General features: G+C 34.0%; 1 protein-coding gene across 7 annotated transcripts in view; it reads right to left on the bottom strand.

The window, feature by feature from the left end:
- Nucleotides 1-20,856, bottom strand: part of SENP6 (SUMO specific peptidase 6) — a 117,410-nt gene that overhangs the window by 3,860 nt on the left and 92,694 nt on the right. For all 7 annotated transcript variants that reach the window (XM_006931853.5, XM_045057753.1, XM_045057755.1 and 4 more), the window contains 5 exons: nt 13,557-13,679; nt 12,318-12,410; nt 9,214-9,641; nt 3,004-3,107; nt 1,355-1,443 (listed from right to left, as the gene is read on the bottom strand). In XM_006931853.5, the coding sequence (XP_006931915.1) occupies nt 1,355-1,443; nt 3,004-3,107; nt 9,214-9,641; nt 12,318-12,410; nt 13,557-13,679 (837 nt within the window). The remainder of the gene's footprint in view (nt 1-1,354; nt 1,444-3,003; nt 3,108-9,213; nt 9,642-12,317; nt 12,411-13,556; nt 13,680-20,856) is intronic.

The raw sequence follows: 20,856 nt of genomic DNA, 5'->3' as shown, positions 1-20,856 counted from the left end.
GTAAGAAGTCAAAATAATTATGAAAATTTGAACATCCCCAGATTCCAAATCACCAAAAGTGGGACCAAGCAAAGCAGAAATAAGTCCATTTCTTAAAAGTTCATTTATATTTTTTAGTGATCTCTATAACCCAATATGAGGCTCAAACCCACGACCCCAATATCAAGACTCACACATTCTTTCAACTGAGTCAGCCAGACGCCCCCAAATAACAGGTTTTGGTTAACCAAAACCTGTTACAGATAGCAAAACAGGTAATCATCACACAGAAAAATTAGGGGTGCCTGGCTGGCCCAGTTGGTGGAGCATGCAACTCTTGATCTCGAGGTTGTGAGTTCAAGCCCCATGGTGTGTAGAGATTACTTAAAAATAGAAAAAAAAATTAGTTTAGAATCCAGTGTTTTTTGAATCCAATGTAAGAATCCAGTGTAAGATTTAGAATCTGGTGTAGGAATCAGTGTAAGATTCTACTTTAGAACACTCGATATAAGTAACACTCAACCTTTAAAATATTGTTGTAAACCTAAGAGGAAGTCTAACGTAGTACAAAAAAAGTCTTGAATGTTTAAAGATCTGGGTTCTTCTTGACTAAAATTCTATGGGATTTGATGCAGATCTCTTAATTGCTCCAGCTCTCTACATTTTCATTTATTAATGAAGTTTGCTTTTCAAAAGCTGTTAATGGAGTTTCACCTAACATTTTCTACAAAAAAGTCAAAAGAAATGGAGTCTAGAAATAGGTAATACTTCATCAACTAAGTGATTCATAGACCCTGAACAGCCCTCATGACATGTACTGTTTTTTCGTTTTGTTTTTTGTTTTCTGTTTTTTTTTTAAAGCAAGCTCTACACCCACCATGGGGCTTAAACTCATGACCCTGAGATCAAGAATCAAATGTTCTACAGCCTGAGCCAATCAGGTGCTCCAGACATGTACTTCTGAAAACCAAACAGATTCACTCTTCAGACATGTCCCTAAGGACTGCCTCGAGTCACTCCACAGTCTTTACATAGTAGCTATTGAACCATTGTAAATGTCAATTCCCAAGTTACTGATCTGAATGTGAATGACAGTTCTTTGTCCTTTCTTTGCTCCAAATCAATGTATATCCAAAAGAAATAGTAGGTGTCTATGGGAATGTGTGTGCATACACAAATAGAAAATGGACAGAGAACTGAAAGGATTATCCATTCTGCCCAACTTGAGCCCTGGACATTCTCCTCACCCATCCTGACACGCTTTGTGACTTTTAGGCACTAGTTTAAATAAAAACTGTCCAGTTATGTTTTATTTTAGGAGGGTATGTAAATAAAATTTATCATGCAGTTTTCAAGATATAAAGTTAATGCTTACTGTTTACAGATGGTAGGCTTTAAATGCCACTGTCCTATTTCTGAATTGCAGTTGTCATCGGCAAGGAATCCATCATCACTGCTATCATCCTATAAAAGACAGCCTGTTAGTATTAAAAATATATAATCTAAATAATTAATAACCTCACAAAGTAGCACTATTGATGATAAAAATCTTTGTAGCAAATATGTAAATTCTTTTCCATTTAAGTGATCAGACATGAGAAATGCAGTCACTCAACTGTAATTCTGTAATGCCATAACACTGACATTCTAATGAAAAGAAATTACTGATCAGAAGTCCATTGTTACATCTATTTGCTCAATGTAAAAGAAAATTTTAATGATTGAAAATATTATGATTCATTCTTCTTCAGTCAAATACTACTGCTCTGATTTTAGATATTTCTACAAAAATTTAGTTTGTTGGTTAAGACGACTGTTTCACAATAGGAGCATGAAGGACTTATACTTATTATTCTTTTACATAAATAATTTTCTCAAATCAGAAATATTTAAAGAGTTTTTGGAAACACCTCCTTGACAAAACCATATATCTGCTTCACCTGAGAGAAGAAAACTCAGTGACACTGTGTCTTATTCTGTCGATTATCTTGAATGTAAAACAAGACTTTTTCTATTCTTTAGAAAGTTTCTGGCAAACTTATAAATGAAATAATCAACAATGGAAATACTAATAGTAATTGTAATAATAATACATAGATTAGCTAGTTCATATAACTGTTACAACCAAAGGAGTGTAAGAACAGTGCTCTTTGTAAGCCTTTAATGTAATACATAAAATGTGCCTGTATAAGTTGCAGAGAAAAACTATATTCCTTAAACATATATTGTAGAGCAAGGGACATGACAAAAAATGGCTTTTGTTCACAAGAAGATTAAACAAAAAGGACAAATGGTACAGTACAGAGCTATCTTCACTACTAGATAAACTCAAAGTTTATCTTAACAACTAAAGAAAGGTCAAAGAATTAAAGAAATGAAATGCTGTAGAATTCTTACAAACTTTCCTTCAATATAAAGCCCTCTTTAACTGAAGTCATAAAATATTTTCAAAAATAGGTTTTGTTCTTGGTGTAAATAAAATTTATTATAGCAAATGAAACTCTAAGGAAATAATGAGAATTGACCTATGTTAGTTTTAACTAAATACTATGTGCTCCTGCCATGATACTTATACGTTAATTTAGAAGAAAGAAAAAAAATCACTGGAAAAGTGGAAAAAATAATATAATTTTGTGGTGCTCATGTACCATATAATCAAGTATCTAAACATTTGCCTCTTGAAGAAGTTAGACCAAAGGTTAAGTATGACCCATAAATGTTTTAAAAGAGGAAGGGAAAGGGATGGTAGGGCTACTGGGGTGGTGGCTGGGTTCAGGTGGGAGAATTCATTTTCTATTAAATGGATGGCCAAAACTACAACAAAAGCCCTAAAAGAAAATAATGCAAAACAACATTAATACATTTATGCTGTCAACTTCTGAATTAAAAACTCAGTTTGTGCTTTGAGATGAGACCCAAATTCAGAAGGCCTGTGTTATTGGTTGAAGGAATTGCCTATAGGACTCCAGGGAAAAATTTAATTAGATAAAATATTGGAGCTTTTTGCCAAGCATTAGGTTTTACCTGGTTATCCTGATCTTCTGAGAAGTCGATGAGTTCATCTTCAAGCATTTTACTGCCTTCTGCTGACTCATCACTATAGTTTAGTCTAATTTTGCTTAAACCATCTATATCAGTAAGAAACATTACATAATTTTTAAAAGGACATGCATATAACTTACAGTATATGATGTTAAAATTAATGCCAATTATATAGTAAATATAGATGTAAAACCTGCATTAACATGTAATATCACAAATATAACTTACTTTTTTAAAAAAGTTTATTTCTGAGAGAGAGAAAACATGAGTGGAAGAGGGGCAGAGTGAGAGAGAGAGAGAGAGAGAGAGAGAGAGAGAGAGAGAGAACACCAAGCAGTCTCCATGCTGTCAGCACAGAGCCCAACATGGGGCTTGATCTCACAAACCAGGAGATCATGACCTGAGCCAAAATCTAGAGTCGGACTGAGCCACCCAGGCACCCCTCACAAATATAACTTGCTTTTAATAAAAACCTGGACCAAGGGGCACCTGGGTGGCTCAGCTGGTTCAGAGTCCAACTCTTGATACTGGCTCAGATCATGATCTCACAGTTTGTGAGATCGACCCCACCTCAGGCTCTGAGCTGACAGTACAGAGCCTGCTTGGGATTTCCTCTCCTTCTCTGCCCCTCTCCTGCTTACACTCTCACTCTCTTAAAATAAACATTAAAAAAGATAAAATTAAAAACAAAACAAAACACAAAACAACAACCCTGGATTGACATGTCAATTACAAAGTTACTTCTACAACTCAGACCCTAAAATTCATTAAAATTTAAAACTAGATGTCAATTATATTATTAAATATATGTATATTTAAATATGTATATATATACATGTAGATATATAAAACATTCTTGTACTAGGTCTGCTAGTTATCTTTAGTAACAGAAGCTACAATAGTCTGAAAATAACCTAATGTCCAAAAATAGAAATAGCAAATTGTAGAACATAAAATGAAATATATTTTTAAAATTAAAATTGTAAAAGTATGAAATATTGTACAATACAGATTAAAAAATAAAATGATTATTGGGGTGTCTGGGTAGATCAGTTGGTTAAACATCTGACTCTTGACTTTGGCTCAGGTCATGACCTCACAGTTTATGAGGTTCAAGCCATGCATTGGGCTCTGTGCTGACAGCATAGAGCCTGCTTGGGATCCTTGGTCTCCTCTCTCTCTGCCCCTGCCCTGCTCGTGCTCTCTCTCTCTCTCAAAAATAAATAAGCTCTGGGGCGCCTGGGTGGCTCAGTTGGTTAAGCATCCAATTTGGGCTCAGGTCATAATCTCGCAGTTTGGGAGCTCAGACCCCGCATCGGGCTCTGTGCTGACAGCACAGGGTCTGGAGCCTGCTTTGGATTCTGTGTCTCCATCTCTCTCTCTCCCTCCCCGACTTGCACTCTGTCTCTAAGTCTCTCTTAAAAATAAACATTAAAAAAAAAAAAAAGCAAAAAAAGCTTTAATAAAAAAAAACATGATTAAAGTTAAGTAAAATAGGCTTCTTTTTGGACAAATAATAAAAGAAAAATATTAAAATGAAAATAATCAGTTTAGGATAGGATGTTGTGATTGGAAACATACTACTTAATATAATAATAAAACACTATGGTAAATCCTTTTGCTTTATGAAAAATAACCTGGATGGGTCAGTCGGTTGAGCGTCCGACTTCAGCTCAGGTCATGATCTCACAGTTCGTGGGTTTGAGCCCCATGTTGAGCCTGCTTTGGATCTGTGTCTCCCTCTCTCTCACAAATAATAAAACACACACAAAGTTTTTCAATTAAAAAAAAAAAAAAACCTTTCAATTGTTTTCAAACATCTGTATTTTTATGTTTGAAGCTAAAATATCTATATTTGAATAAAATCTGTCCAAATCCTCAGGCAATTCATTATTAATCAACTGTAATCAAGTTACTCTAGCAGCCAATTCTACAGAAGCTGCATCATATAAAATATACCTTACACAAGTTAAAAATATGTACATTTCAAAAAAAAATGGAAACAAATAATTTAAATGATGTAGTCAATTCTTTCATTCAGTAAACAAATGTTCTGGCATAAACTGAGAGGTGGTAACTCAATCAGCTGTTCTTTTAATCAGTCCCAGTTCCTGAGAGTTTCTCACATAGTGAGATCATCTGAAGATGCAGAGTGAGATTCTAGAGTTTAAAACATATACATTTTTCATGTACCAGAGCAAGACAACATTTCATATAGTGCCCAACTGAAAAACCAGCAAATGAAAGTACTGATACTACACATTATTTTCCTACAATTGACCTTAACCTAATTCTTGTGATAAGATACAATTCCCACTTATTTACTACAGCATATTACCTGACATCAGAAGTCAACACTTGTGACTCTGTATGTTTGATGGTTAAAACTATATTAAAACTGGGGTGCCTGGGTGGCTCAGTCAGTTAAGTGTCGGACTCTTGATCTCGGCTCAGGTCATGATCTCATGATTCATGAGATGGAGCCTGACTCTCCTGCTTGCACTCTCTCTCCCCAAATAAATAAACATTAAAAAAAAAAAAAAAAAAAAAAAAACTATAGGAGCGCCTGGGTGGCTCAGGCGGTTAAGCGTCTGACTTCAACTCAGGTCATGATCTCACGGTTTGTGAGTTCGAGCCCTGCATCGGGCTCTGTGCTGACAGCTCAGAGCCCGGGGCCTGCTTCAGATTCTGTCTCCTCCTCTCTCTGCCCCTCCTGTGCTCATGCTCGGTCTCTCTCTGTCTCTCAAAAATAAAGGTTAAAAAAACAAAACAAAACAAAAAAACCCTACATTAAAACTGTCTAAATGCTTCATTTAAATCTTTTCTATTCCCAGCCCAAATAGAAATCAGTTCTTGAAATATGAATCATAATCACAAAAATTGTTATAAGTTATTATCCTAATTTTTAACATGCCATCATTTTATATAGAACAGACTATATAACCAACTTCTCTGAGGTAGTAGAAGCACCTCTAGAGAGCACTCTTATTTAATGTACTTTTGTGTGAGTGATCCCTTGGAAACATCTGATAAAAGTACAGAAATGTACAGACTTACTCTAGAGTACTATTTTTCAAACTGTGGGATACTATCATCACTGGATGAAGGCAAGCATTGAAAAGAAGAGAAAATATGAGGGTATCACACCCAACAAAAGTAAATTAATTTCCCTTAAGGAAGATACATTTGATATGGCTACACACATACTAAAAACAAAACAAAAACAAAAAAAGGGGGGGATAAACAAATACTAGAAAGGCAAACACATGATTCTACACTTGGATCTCCACTAGGATTTGTGAGGGTATTTACTTAAATTTAACTGGATACTACTTGACTAGAACATTAATTTGAAGGAAAGGGCTACCAGGAATTTCTGGGGTTATGCTCATATGAAGCCCTAGGCTTTGCCCCATTGCTTTAAGTCTTGAACTGTAATTCATTTTTTAAAGTGTATATATTTATTTTTTTGAGAGAGGGAGCAGAGGAGGGGCGGAGAGAGGGTTGGGGGGAGACAGAGAATCCCAAGCAGGCTCCGCACTGTCAGCACAGAACCCGATGCGGGGCTTGAACTAACAAACCCTGAGATCATGACCTGAGCTGAAACCAAAAGTCGATGTGTAACCGAATAAGCCACCCAGGTGCCCCAAACTTTAATTAATTTCTAATTTGAATTCACATTACAGTGTATGAGATTACTGATCAATGGAGAACTTTAAAGAAAATAGTTCTATGGAAATCTAATTCACATATCATACAATTCAGCCATTTAAAGTGTACAATTCAGGGGGTGTCTGGGTGGCTCAGTCAGTTAAGGTCTGACTCTTGGTTTCAGCTCAGGTCATGATCTCATGGTTTGTGGTTTAAGCCTCTCTTTCTGGCCCTCCCCTGCTAGTACGCATGCACGTTCTCAAAAAAAAAAGTACAATTCAGTTGTTTTTGATATATTTACACATATGTACAACTATCATCACAGTAAATTTTAAAATCTCAATAGGAAACCCTGTACCCTTCAACCATCATTTCCCTCCTCCTCACACTCCTGTCTGTCACACCACACTAGCCCCAAGCAGCCACTAATCTACCCCATAGATTTTCCTGTTTGGGAGAGTTCATGAAAATGGTATCATATAACATGTGGTCTTTTGTGACTATTTTCACAATAGTTTCAAGACTCATCCATGTTGTAGCATGTAGCAGTATTCCTTTTATGACCTAATAACATTCCATTGGATACATATATCACTAATTGATTATCCATTTGTCAGTGGATGACATTTGGGTTGCTTCTACATTTTGGCTACTATAAAGTTGTTGTGAACATTCGTGTCCAAGTTTTTGTGTGCTTTTACTTCTCTTGGATATATATGTAGTAAGAATGAAATTGCTGGGTCATATATTAACTCTACATTTAATTCAACTTTACTTATTCTGAGAGAGAGAGAGAGAGAGAGAGAGAGAGAGAGAGCAAGCAGGGTAGGTACAGAGAGGGGGAGAGAGGGCGAGAGAGAACCCCAAGCAGGCTCTGCACTGTAGGCACAGAGCCTGATGCAGGGCTTGAACTCATAAACCGTTGAGATCATGACCTGAACTGAAATCAAGAGTTGGTTGCTTAACTGACTGAACCGCTCAGGCACCCTACATTTAATTTTTTGAGGAACTATCCAGCTGTCTTCCAAAGAAAGCAGCTGTACCATTTTACATTTCCACCAGTAACATATGAGGGATTCTGATTTCTCCACATCCTCACCCACATGTTAGTATCTGACTTTTTAATTGTAGCCATACTAGTGTGATATGAAGAAGTAGCTCATTATAGTTGTGATTTACACTTCTTTTATGTCTAATTATCTCCATCACCTTTTCATGTGCTAATTGGTAAGACTGTTTTAAAGGGAATGAGAAACCATGCACACTTGGTCTTAAGAGTGACAAAATGGTAATCTTTAAAAAAAAATTTTTAATGTTTATTTTTTTGAGAGAGAGAGAGGGAGAGCGAGCGATCAAGCGAGCAGGAGCGGGGGAGGGGCAGAGAGAGAGGGAGAGAGAATCCCAAGCAGGCTCTGCACTATCAGCACAGAGCCCAATACAGGGCTCGAACTCACAAATTGCGAGATCATGACCTGAGCCGAAATCAGAAACTTAACTGACTAAGCCACCCAGGTGCCCCAGTAATTAATCTTTAATATGACTATTCGTTGCCTCTTTTTTTTATTTTACCCAAGCAGAAAATGTGTCAAACAAATAAAAAATATTCTTACAAAACTCAACACTAGCTGAGTTACTAAAATAAAGTGGTAAAAGTACCAAGACAATGTTCAGCATTCTTAATTTTTGATAGGTTCTTTCTGAATTCATGTAACCTCTTCTATGCCTTATTCTTTTTTCCTCCAAAGAAAACATATTAGATTTACTCACAGTTTAATAAGGAAGGCACATATCATTAGCATATTATGGATTTTATCAAGTAACTATTTTACTTTTGGGTTGGAGAGAAAATTAAATGATTTGATATGAAATTTAAGTACTGGCAGAGAAACTTTAGATTTCTCTAAAAGTGCAAGAAATATAGAACCAATTCAAGGAAAAAATACTGATTCAACAAAATTGAAGGAAAATAAAAAAGCAGAAGTTGGAGCAGTGCCCTTCTTCCCACAAAGAACCATGAAGGAGAGAGTGAGGAATAAGGAACTAACCTTTAATTGGAATGTCAACAACTATTTTGGAGGAAAAAGCTTTATTTTCTGACTCTAATTATTTGATCTCTATTTGCCCATCTGTAAATTACAAATGAACGAATTTATCTTAAAGATCTAAGACTGTCCAAATACTGTTTCTGCCAAATACACAAATTTCCTATAAAATAAGAATAAAACTAAGTTGTTATAAATGAAAAATGTAGACCTTATAGCACAATTTTTAAACGTTTTATGAGGTGTGGAAAGCCACAAGGGAATTTCTTAGAGTGATGGAAAGATTCTAAATCTTGATTGCTATAGAGATTACATGACTGTACATATTTATCAAAGCTCACTGGGCTATACTTAAAAATGGGCAAATGTTATTGTAAGCAAGTCATGTCAATAAACATGACTTTAAAAAAAAAAGTGTGCCCTAAAATCTTAATCTTATGTACAAGAAATCCAGTTTATTCTGAATTCCTTCATTCTTTCAAAATATTCAGAAACATACCTGTATGGTGCATAGAATTTAAATATTCATTCTGTAGGCCATTTTCGTTTTTAATCCTATCAACAACTTTCTGGCATGTGGATTCTCCTTTATTCGGTTCTTCATTTTCACTTGCAGTATGATTTATTTTTTTCAGACTACATTTCATACTGCCTATGTTTCTCCGAGAATGAGGGTCACTTTCTTCCTGTTCAGCACTTGAATCAATTCCAGCTATGCAATGTTTTTTGTTTAGCATCTTCTTAATTACAGGCTTGGCAGAAGAATTTTGTGAACTGTCCATTTCACTGGCTGAAGGAGAAGAAATACAACTGTCCTCTACAGTTGAACATTTTTGCATGACTGTATTTTCATGGTAATGAGGATTAGGTTCATACTTTGGTTTTTCCAAACCAGGGAAACAAACAACAGCCAAAAACCAGTGTGCACTGTAAAAAACAAATGAAACTACTGAATACATTATTTATTAGAAGAGCCTATTATATTTGGCAATATCAATTGAAATATTTTTTCTAAAGCCTTTGCCAACAAACTTATTAAGAATGTTCAATTTTTAAGATTCCCTTATGTTTTATATGATCACTAATAGACTGCAATATCTACTCAAAAATAACATATTTTGTTCAGAATTATGTAGCCTGCATTCTATTTTGCAAACAATCCTTTGTATCTTTATTCTTTTGAATGAAAAATTCATTCTTATTTCTAGGCAACTTAATAAAATATAACTCCGATCACTGTAATTCACCGTTTCCATTTACCTTTGTTTCTTGACCTATTTATGTCAAAGGATAGAAAACTAGCCTCAAGATTAAAATGTTTTCAGAAGTCTAATTAGACTATAATTTTGAACACTTTCTAAATATTGCACATATGTAGCTTTTAAAAGACTTTTACTATGTTTTTCTTAAGAATAAGATTAGGAATTGCTTAATATTGAAAATATTAAATAGTTCTTTGTCTTATACTATACTGAAATGTATATATACTAAATGGAAATAGCATTTCTACTGTAAGCATTATTAGAAAACTTCAAATATTAGTAGAGTTCCAGCTATCAGGTGGGTGCTCGTGATATAGCTGAATTCAGGTATCACAGTTTCCAATAATAGGTTATAAGCCATGAGTAAAGAGCTATACAGCTAACATTGACTAATATTAATCTAAAAAGGAATTTTATTAACTTACCATTTGCTAGACAGTGTTACATGCTATAGATGTCAGAGAACTTATTAGCTGAGTACAGCGTTTGTCATATAGTAGGTGTTCAATAGGTATTTGCTGAGAGGAAAAATGCTTAACTTGACATAAACAGAAGTTATTCTACATTCTCATTTTTACAAAATGTTAAGTTTCCCCAGGGTAATACTAAGAAACAATGTCTCTTCATCAGATTGCATTAAAAACAGGGTGACAGAGCCTGGCTTCATCCTCAGCATTATAAAGGCAAGATGGAGGAATGCTTCTCCCTGTTCTTAAGTATTAATCCTCAGTATCCTAGGGACTTAGATCGGGCTGGCGTAGTACAAAGAGCAACACACCATCCTTCTCCCTTCCTTAACTCCAAGACATAGTTGACTGTAAATCACATCTCAATGTCAGAAAAGTTAAATGTGAAAAAATGTGTTTTGAAAATTAATATGGTATCATACTAATTCCCAACCTAAAGGTATAACCTAAGTCCATCATAGTTTTTAACATTTCTTAGGTATGACAATACATATAAACTATAAATTTTCTGTTGTATACCTAAAAACTAAGAAAAATTCTTTCTTCACCTAGCTGAAAGGATAAGGTTGAATCAGACACATCTGAGGTAATTTTCAACCTCTAAGAGACAGGGTTTTGCTTTTATGATCCCTTTTAATAGCAGCTACATTGACCTTAAATCACCAGTGGGAGAAGAGGCTAGAACAATTAATTTCACTTAAGATGGATTAGCTTACACACTTTAAAAAAACTACCACCACCAAGAAAATTAAAAATAAAACAGCAAAAAACAGATACCTATCTGTGGCTGCACTCATTAGAAACGACAGGTCTCATGATTAACGTATGATTTTAAACAGAATTTCATTATACTACTGACTGCATTTGTTTTTCATAGTGAGAAAAAAAGAGAACACATTCAGAAGCTAGTCTGGCACACTTAGGCTTATTAGACATAAACAATCTTATTGAATATCAACTTCAGACAAACTTACTCCACAACCATAATAAATTGAGACAATGCAAGGCCATTTCTCAATTTGTCTAAGCAGAGACAAACTAGGTCACAGCACAACCAAGTGAATACCAAATACTCCCCCTTTTTGCTAAATAGGTAAATGCCACTTTTTTACCCAAGCAAACAACTGCTTCCTTACACCTTTCCCCACATGACCAAACCAAAGCCCAAATTGTGTTAGAGGCTATTTCAAACACACTTTTACTTAGAGGCTCCATGGTTGCCCATGGTGTGTGGTCCTTGATGCAAGGAACAAATCCAAGCTGTCCAACTACAGGTGCATTCCTAGGGGATTTTGGCTGGAAGGCACAGGAGAACAGAAAAATGAAATATAAAAACTCTCAAGTCTACACTCTGATCCTACACATCAATGCCTCTCTGGTCACTGTGGGAGAATAACATAAAATATTTAACCACCTCCATTTATTTAGAAAATAGCTTCAAGTAGTCAGCATGGTTTTCAATTTAAGTAAATTACATAAATCTAGTCATCTTTTCTTTTTTTTGGTTAAGAGTCAAAGTGTTTTTTAAAGTAAAGATACAAAATCTTCTATGTGACCTAGTCATTACTCTCTATAAGGAAGCCTTCTCACAGGCTGTTTGGTAGACCACAAGTGCCACTTTTTAAAATTGACGTTATTCTACATGGACACATAAAACCTTTTTAAAATTAGAAAAATCTCTTGCCAGTGTTTATAAAATACAATGTCTTAAATGATTCACTGGAAAACTGTATTTTCATAAAATAAGCAGTATAATATGGACATATACAACAAATTTCAGAAAGAAGTTTAAAATGAGTAAGTTCTTCACCTTATAAACACGTTTTCTAAAAATAACACGTTTTCATATTTACATAAAGAAAATTCTTACTCACGCTTCATTAAGGGGTACAAAAATAAAATCCTTCTCAAAAATGTCTACATGCCGGGTCCATGTTTTTACTCTCCCATGTCGCTTTTGCTGTATTCTGTAAGACAAGAGATAAACTATCAAGCTTCTGAAGTGTTTCCAGTGCTTCAGCTTATATGCAGCCATTTAAAATTATGAAGGCTATGATGTTAACAAAGAAAACAATTGTGTAAGATGATTTAACAAGCTGGGAAAAGAAAACAGAACATCTCAGATGGACCCAGGAAGATGTGAAACTGCTCATTACTGAATCTGCAAGATTTAATTCCTGCTACTACTTACTAGGTGAACCAGTGCTACCATTTATATTACTACATACTAGCAACTATATTGAGAAGTGTATCAGACCATGACCTGAAGAGAAGAGAGCAGGAAAAGTGAGCATTACGGTAGATGAAATAAAAAAGACTATGAACATTGGTCTAACCAATCACTCTCATCAACTCTAAGATCTAAAATTAGGAAATCACTGAAACAATATGAAATATTATTATGCACAGCAGCCATCAATTCAAGACATTTGACAGAACTTAGGACACTCTGTATATATCTTTTGACCAATTATCAGTACATATTAGAGCTGGACGTAATCAGTATGTGGAAAGGAATTATAAACAAACTGGAGCTTAATATATAGAACAGCATTTCCTTAACTTGTCTGAGCACAATTATCCAAATAACTTATTAAAAGTACAGATTCAGGGTGCCTGGGTGGCTTAGTCGGTTGAGTGCCTGACTCTTACTTTGGGCTCTGGTCGTGATCTCACTGTTAATGAGATTTGGCCCCATGTTGGACTCTGTGCTCTTAGCGCTTGAGATTCTTTCTCTCCTTCTTTTGCTCTCTCTCAAAATAAATAAACATTAAAAAAAAAAAAATCTTCTAAAGAAAAAAAAGTACAGATTCACAGGTTGCTCTCTTAAATATTATGAATGGAACATCTAGGGTAAAGCAAAGCCATCTGTATTTAATAAGTATCCAAGTAATTTTTTTTTTTAAACTATCAGGCATATTTGGGAAATATTGATTTAGATATTGGACCAATAATCTTTATTGAATTCCAGGTATTCTTGAGGCTTTAGAGGACTATGAATTGACAACAGAATTAAAAGATATTGCCGCAATATAAATTAAGTACTTTTTTAATTAAATTAAACTTGAGAGACTTACTACAGATCTATTAAACATTTTCAGATTTTGACTTACGACAGATTAGTTGTTTCATGTAGATTTCTTCTTTCTCTCTGATTAAGGCGTTTATAGAAAAAAGAACTGAATATATGAATTCGGTCAGCTTCTTCTTTCTTCAGTTTTTCAAGCACCAAATATCTATTTTATTAAAACAAGAAACAAATATAATGAATTTAACAGTTTACTTTATATTAGAAACAAACAGTGATCAAGCATCTATTTAGCCACCACTGTCTCTATTTCTTAAAACTGAAAGAATTTATTAGCCAAGTTTACATCATATTCTAGACAATGATTAATAGATTATTTTCAAGGAATGAAAGTGATATTTGAGAATAGAACTATGATTTGCAAGATCTGATTTTTAAAACAAGGGCACATTCATGAACGTCTATAGAAATATTTATGATAGTCAAAAAGTGGAAATGACAAAAATGCTCATCAACCAAAGAAGAGAAAAATAAAATGTGATATATCTACACAACAGAATATTTAGTAATAAAAAGAAATGAAGTATTGATACATGCTGTAACACAGAATAGCCTTGAAAACAATACGCTGAGTGAACAACACTAGTCTCAAAGGACCACATATTGCATGATTACATGTATATGAAATTTTCAGAGGAGATTGGTGGTTGCCTATTGTTGGGGGTTGGGTTGGAGAGAAATGAGGACTCAATGCTAATGGGTACTGGGGTTCATTTGAGGGATGAAAATGTTCTAATATTGATTATGATGGCTGTACAACTGTCTGAATATATTAAACCACTGAATATATATTTTAAATATTTTTTAAATTGTTTTAGTAATCTCTACACCCAACATGGAGTTCAAACTCACAACCCCAAGATCAAGAGTCACACACTCTTCCAATTTAGTCAGCCAAGCACCCTTGAATATATATTTTAAGTGAGTATTATAATGGTATGTGCATTTTTTCTCAATAACGCTGTTATTTTTATGAACTGTTTATTCTGTTTTAAATACTTCACTTAATAAACACAGACTACTTTTTATAAAGACAGAAAAAATTAGAAGCTGTACGAAAGTGAAACTGTAATAATGACTTTTTTAAAAGTGATCTTACATGGGTTCTAATTTTTACTTGCTTGGTTGTTTTTTCTATGGGTCTATATCAAAACAAACAGTGGTAATCCTTAATATTATAAAAGGAAATTATGATTAACTGATAATGCTCCAAGCTCCCTCAGAGAAGCTATGCAAATTCAGGCTTATGACCATATTCATTTTATTAATATGAAAAGCATCTGAAAACCTTATAAAATCTTACACAGAAACAGCAAATATCCCACAGGACATATCTTTGAGACTGGTCACTTTTATCATAATATTTGAACATTTTTTTAAAGCTCAACTTCTGATGAACAGGATAGAACTTATAGATTTCTTGCTTTACAGCAACTCAGTGTGTGCCCACAAAAGATACTCTAAGACAATAAATTACCTCATTGCATAATTTATATCAACTGCTGAATTCTACAATTACATACTCAAAACAGAACATGTCCTGAACTAGATCTGAATGTAGGTCCTATACCGCAATGGATGAACCAGGCAGCTTTTACTTCCCCCCAAACTACATGACTATTTTGTAAAATTAGAATGAATAAACACATAATTCAACTTCAAAAAGGAAAGATATAAGCGATTTAAGAAAACTGATGCTCTACTTCATATGTAAATAAATCTATGTTTTTTAATTAAAAGTACCTAGTTTTGTCTTTATGATCTGATATATATATCCATAAGTATTTCTTTGACTATGTATAATTCTGGGGATTTTTTTTTTACACACGTTATTAGAACTACAGATTAATTAGAAGAGCCATGTCTCTTATTTTTTTTAATGATTTTTTTAATTTATTTTTTAAAAATAGGCTCTATGCCCAATGTGAGGCTCAAACTCATGACCCCAAGATCGAGAGATGCATGTGCTACAGACTGAGCCAGCCAGGTGCCCCATGTCACTTATTTTAGAATAAAAGGGAAAATCCAAGTTTATTACGACCAAGTAGTAGGAATTTCTTAGATTTGGGTGCATTTTTTTCTTTTACTGCATAAATCACTTAAATATCAAATATCATAGTAAAGCTGTTTGCTTGCTTACTTCATAAAATGAACAATCTAACAATCATTTTATAACTTTTTAAATTGTGTCACTAAATTAAAAGATGACTTTAAGGTTAATCTGCAACTCTGTGTGACTTTGAAGGTAGTTTTTACTAAAATAATTATTTTCTTTTCCACATTTCATTAACACTCTCTAGATGCAATACCATACTATTTCTTTTAATACTGGCAAAGTTTAAGTTTGTCACAAATAAATAGAGGCTAAATAACAATGAATAGGTCACCTAGATATCAAAGGGGAAATCAAAACTACACAGAGACAAATAAAAATGAAAACACAACAGTCCAGGGGCTCCTGGGTGGCTCAGCCAGTTGAGCATCTGACTCTTGATTTCTGCTCAGGTCATTATTCCAGGGTTGTGGAATTGAGCCCTACGTCAGGCTCCATGTTGTGCATGGGGCCTGATTAAGATTCTCTACCCCCCCCCCCCACTTCCTCCCCCACTCATGCACTCTCCCTCCAAAAATGAACAAACAAACAAACAAATCTTTGGGAAGCAACAAAAGTTGTTCTAAGAGGGATAATTATAGCAATACGGGCCTACTTAAGAAGCAAGAAAAAATCTCAAATAAGTTACCTAACCTCACACTTCAAGGAGCTAGAAAAAGAAGAAACAAAACTGAAAACAAGTCGAAGGAAGGATATCATAAAGACTAAAGCAAACATAAATGAAGTAGGGACCAAAAAAAAAAAAAAAAAAAAAAACAGGTCAATGAAACTAGGAGCTGATTCTCTGAAAAGATAAACAAAATTGATAATCCTTTAGCCAGACTCACCAAGAAAAAAAGAAGACTCAAATAAATAAAATCAAAATGGAGGAGAAATAACAACCACCACAGAAATACAAAGGATTATGAGAGATTATGAAAAAATGTATGCCAACAAATTTGACAACTTAGAAGAAATGGATAAATTCCTAGAAATATATAACCTTCTAAAACTGAAGCAGAAACAAAAAATTAGAACAGACAGATTATTAGCAATGACATTGAGTCAGTAATCAAAAATCTCCCAACAAACAGAAGTCTAGGACTGGATGGCTTCTCTGGTGAATTTTTCCAAAACTTTAAAGAAAAATTAATACCTATTCTACTCAAACTATTCCAAAAAGTAGATGTGGAAGGAAAGCTTCCAAATTCACTCTACGAGGCCAGCATTACCCTGATACCAAAACCAGCTAAAAACACTACCAAAAAAGAGAACTACTGACCAGTATCTCTGATGAACATAGATGCACAAGCCCTCAACAAAATATTAGCAAACCAAATCCAATTATACATTTAAAAAATTCATTATTCACCATTATCAAGTGGGATTAATTCCTGGGATGCAAGGGTGGTTCAATATTCATAATCAATCAACATGATACATCATATTAATAAGGGAAAGGGTAAAAACCAGATGATCTTTTCAATAGATTCAGCAAAAGCATCTCACAAAGTATAATATCCATTCATAATGAAAACTTTCAACAAAGTTTAGAGGGAACATATATCAACATTACAAAAAGTCATATATGAAAAACCCACAGTTAACATCATATTCAATAGTGAGAAACAGAGCTTTTCACATACAATTAGGAACAAGATGACTGTCCAATGTCGAAACTTTTATTTAATATAGTACTGGAAGTCCTACCCACAGTAATCAGGCAAGAAAAAAAGAAATAAAAGGCATCCACATTGTTAAGGAAGAAATAAAACTTTTACTTTTTGCAAATGACATAATACTATATATAGAAAACCCTAAAGACTCCACCAAGAAACTACGAGAACTGATCGATGAATTCAGTAAAGTCACAGGACACAAATTGAATCTACAGATATCCATTGCATTTCTATGCACTAATAATGAAGTAGCAGAAAGAGAAATTAATAAAGTACCTAGGAATATACGTAACCAAAGAAGTGGAAGACCCATACTCTGAGAACTATAAAACACTGATGAAATAAACTGAAAATGATTACATGCTCATGGATTTGGAGAATCAATACTGTTAAAATGTCCATTCTACCCAAACCAATCTAAAGATTTAACATAATCCCTATCAAAATAGCAATTTTTTTTTTACAGAAGTAGAACAAGTAATACTAAAATTTGTATGGGACCAGAAAAGACCCAGAATAGCTAAAACAACCTCGAAAAAGAAGAACAAAGCTAGAGGTATAACAATCCCTGATTTCAAGAATTACTACAAAGTAGTAGTAATCAAAACAATATGGCACTGGCACAAAAATAAACACAGAGATCAATGGAACAGAATACAGAGCCCAGAAATAAACCCACATTTACATGGTCAATCTAAAATAAAGAAAGCAAGAATACACAACAGGGAAAAGACAGTCTCTTTAACAAATGGTGTCAGAAAAACTGGATGGCTACATGCAAAACATTAAAACTGGACCACTTTTTTATACCATACACAAAAATAAACTCAAAATGGATTAAAGACCTAAATGTGAGATCTGAAAACTGTAAAAATCCTAGAAGAAAACATAGGCAGTAATTTCTTTGACATCGTCACAGAAATGCTTTTCTAGATAGGATTCCTCAGGCAAGGAAAACAAAAGCAAAATTAAACTATTGGGACTAAACCAAAATTAAAAAAAAGCTTTCACAAAGTGAAGGAAACCATCAACAAAATAAAAAAGCAACCTACTACATGGGAGAAGATATCTGCAAATGATATATTCAATAAAGGGTTAATATTCAAAATATATAAAGAACTTCTACAACTCAACATGGAAAACAACAACAATCCAATTAAAATGGGCAGAAGGCATGAATAGACATTTTCCCCAAAGACATACAGATAGCCAACAGACACGTGAAAAGATGCTCAACATCATCAATTATCAGGGAAATGCAACTGAAAACCACAATGAGTTATCACCTTATGTCCGTCAGGATGATGAAAGAAAGAAAGAAAGAAAGAAAGAAAGAAAGAAAGAAAGAAAGGAAGGAAGGAAGGAAGGAAGGAAGGAAGGAAGGAAGGAAGGAAGAAAAGAAAGAAAAGAAAGAAAAGAAAGAAAAGAAAGAAAAGAAAGAAAAGAAAGAAAGAAAGAAAGAAAGAAAGAAAGAAAGAAAGAAAGAAAGAAAGAAAAGAAAAGAAATGATTAAGTATTGGTGAAAACGTGGAAAAAAAGGGACCCTCATGCACCACTGGTGGGAATGCAAATTGGTGCAGCCACTGTGGAAAACAGTAGGAGGTGCCTCAAAAACTAAAAATAGAATTACTATATGATCCCAGTAATTACACTACTGGGTATTTAACCAAAGAAAATGAAATCACCAATTTGAAAATACATATGTACCTCTATGTTTATCACAGTGTTACTTAACAATAGCCAAGACATGGAAACAACCCAACTGGTCATCCACAAATGAATGGATTAAAATGTGGCATACACACATACACAATGATTATTACTGAGCCATCAAAAAAGAATGAGATCTTGCCATATACAACAACATGGATGGATGTAGAGGGTATATGCTAAGTAAAATAAGTCAGAGAAAGACAAATACCATATGATTTCAGTCATGCATGGCATTTAAGAAACAAGACAAACTGAAAATAATAGACAACCCACCCCTACACTTTTAAATACAGAGGACAAACTGGTGGTTGCCACAGGAGAGGTGGGTGGGGAGATAGATGAAATAGATAATAGAGATTAAGAGTGCACTTATCTTGATGAGCACTGAGTAATGTATAGAAATTGCTGAACCATTATATTGTACACCTGAAACTAATACAATACTGTCTATTAAGAAAAGCACTGTGAAAAAAAGCTCGTTTCCTACTTGTAGAGTTAGAAATGGAAAAGAATGAACAGCTCTGGTAACAGCTGAATTACTTATTTTAATATAGTGAAATTTAAGATAAAAGTTTCTTTTTAATTCACTTCCAAACATGTCATGAGAGAAATACAACAGATTTTTCTAAAAACCATGGATTTTGTTAGGTTTTCATTTCCATTTGGAATGCAGATTTGGATCAGAAAAGGCAGAACCTTTAGATAATACACGTTTAATGTAGTTTTAAAGTACTAATGTAAAATGTCAAGGGGCCCCCTATAATGTAAAAAATTTAAGAGTATACACACATACTATAAAAATCTCTACCACAATGTAAAAAGATAGATGTATGAAATATAATAAACTAAATGTAAACAAAACACAGACATTCAACTTTATATGCTTTCAAAAGCAAAAGCTATTTTAAAAATAAATAGATGTTAAAAGTAAAGTGATGAAGAAATATATACCATGTAAACAAAAACCAAGACAAAGCTGGAGTAACTACATTCATTTTGAACAAAGACGGCTTAAGCACAGGGAGATTATTAAGGATATAGAGGGACAAAGGGTTGATTCTCCAAAAAAAATCCCATAATGTGTATGCACCTAACAACAAATATTCAAAATACATAAGTCAAAAATGAATAGGTGTACAACATAATGGTTCAACAATTCTATACACTATAGTGTTCATCATTAATCTCTATTATCTATTTCACCCCCCTCTCCCCCCACCTCTCCTCTGGCAACCACCAGTTTGTTCCCTGTATTTAAAAGTCGGGGTTGGGTTCTTTTTTTCAGTTTGTCTTGTTCCTTAAATGCCAGACATGAATCAAATCATAAGGAAAAATAGACAAATCCATTATTATACTTGGAGGCCCACAACGTTCTGAATAATTGATAGAAGAAGTGGGCAGATGATCAGTAAGGACAAAGATGACCCAAACAGCACTATCAAACAGCTTGACCTAATTGACACTCATAGAACAACACTTCATCCAACAACAGTGGTACTGTTCTACACACTGACTTAAGGACTTCTGGCTTGGTTTCTTAAGTTAGTATACATTAGAATTAAGAGAGGACATCTGTTTTTAAAAATTATAATAAAAAATGCATAACATCAAATTTACAATGTTAACAATTTTTTAAACATGAGACTCAAACTTACAACCCCAAGATCAAGAGTTATATGCTCCATCAGCTGAGCCAGGTGCCCCCCAATCTTAACAATTTTTTAAGTGTATAGTTCAAGTGTTAAGTAGATTTACATGGTTGTGAAACATATCTCCAGAACTTTATCTTGTAAAACAGAAATTCTATACTCACTAAACAATTCTTTCCCCTCCCCACCCCT

This window comes from Felis catus, chromosome B2 (assembly GCF_018350175.1).
Source record: "Felis catus isolate Fca126 chromosome B2, F.catus_Fca126_mat1.0, whole genome shotgun sequence".
In the NCBI taxonomy this organism is placed as follows: domain Eukaryota; kingdom Metazoa; phylum Chordata; class Mammalia; order Carnivora; family Felidae; genus Felis; species Felis catus.
The sequence above is the reverse complement of the archived record's forward strand: the minus strand, read 5'-3'. Positions and strand labels throughout refer to the sequence as shown.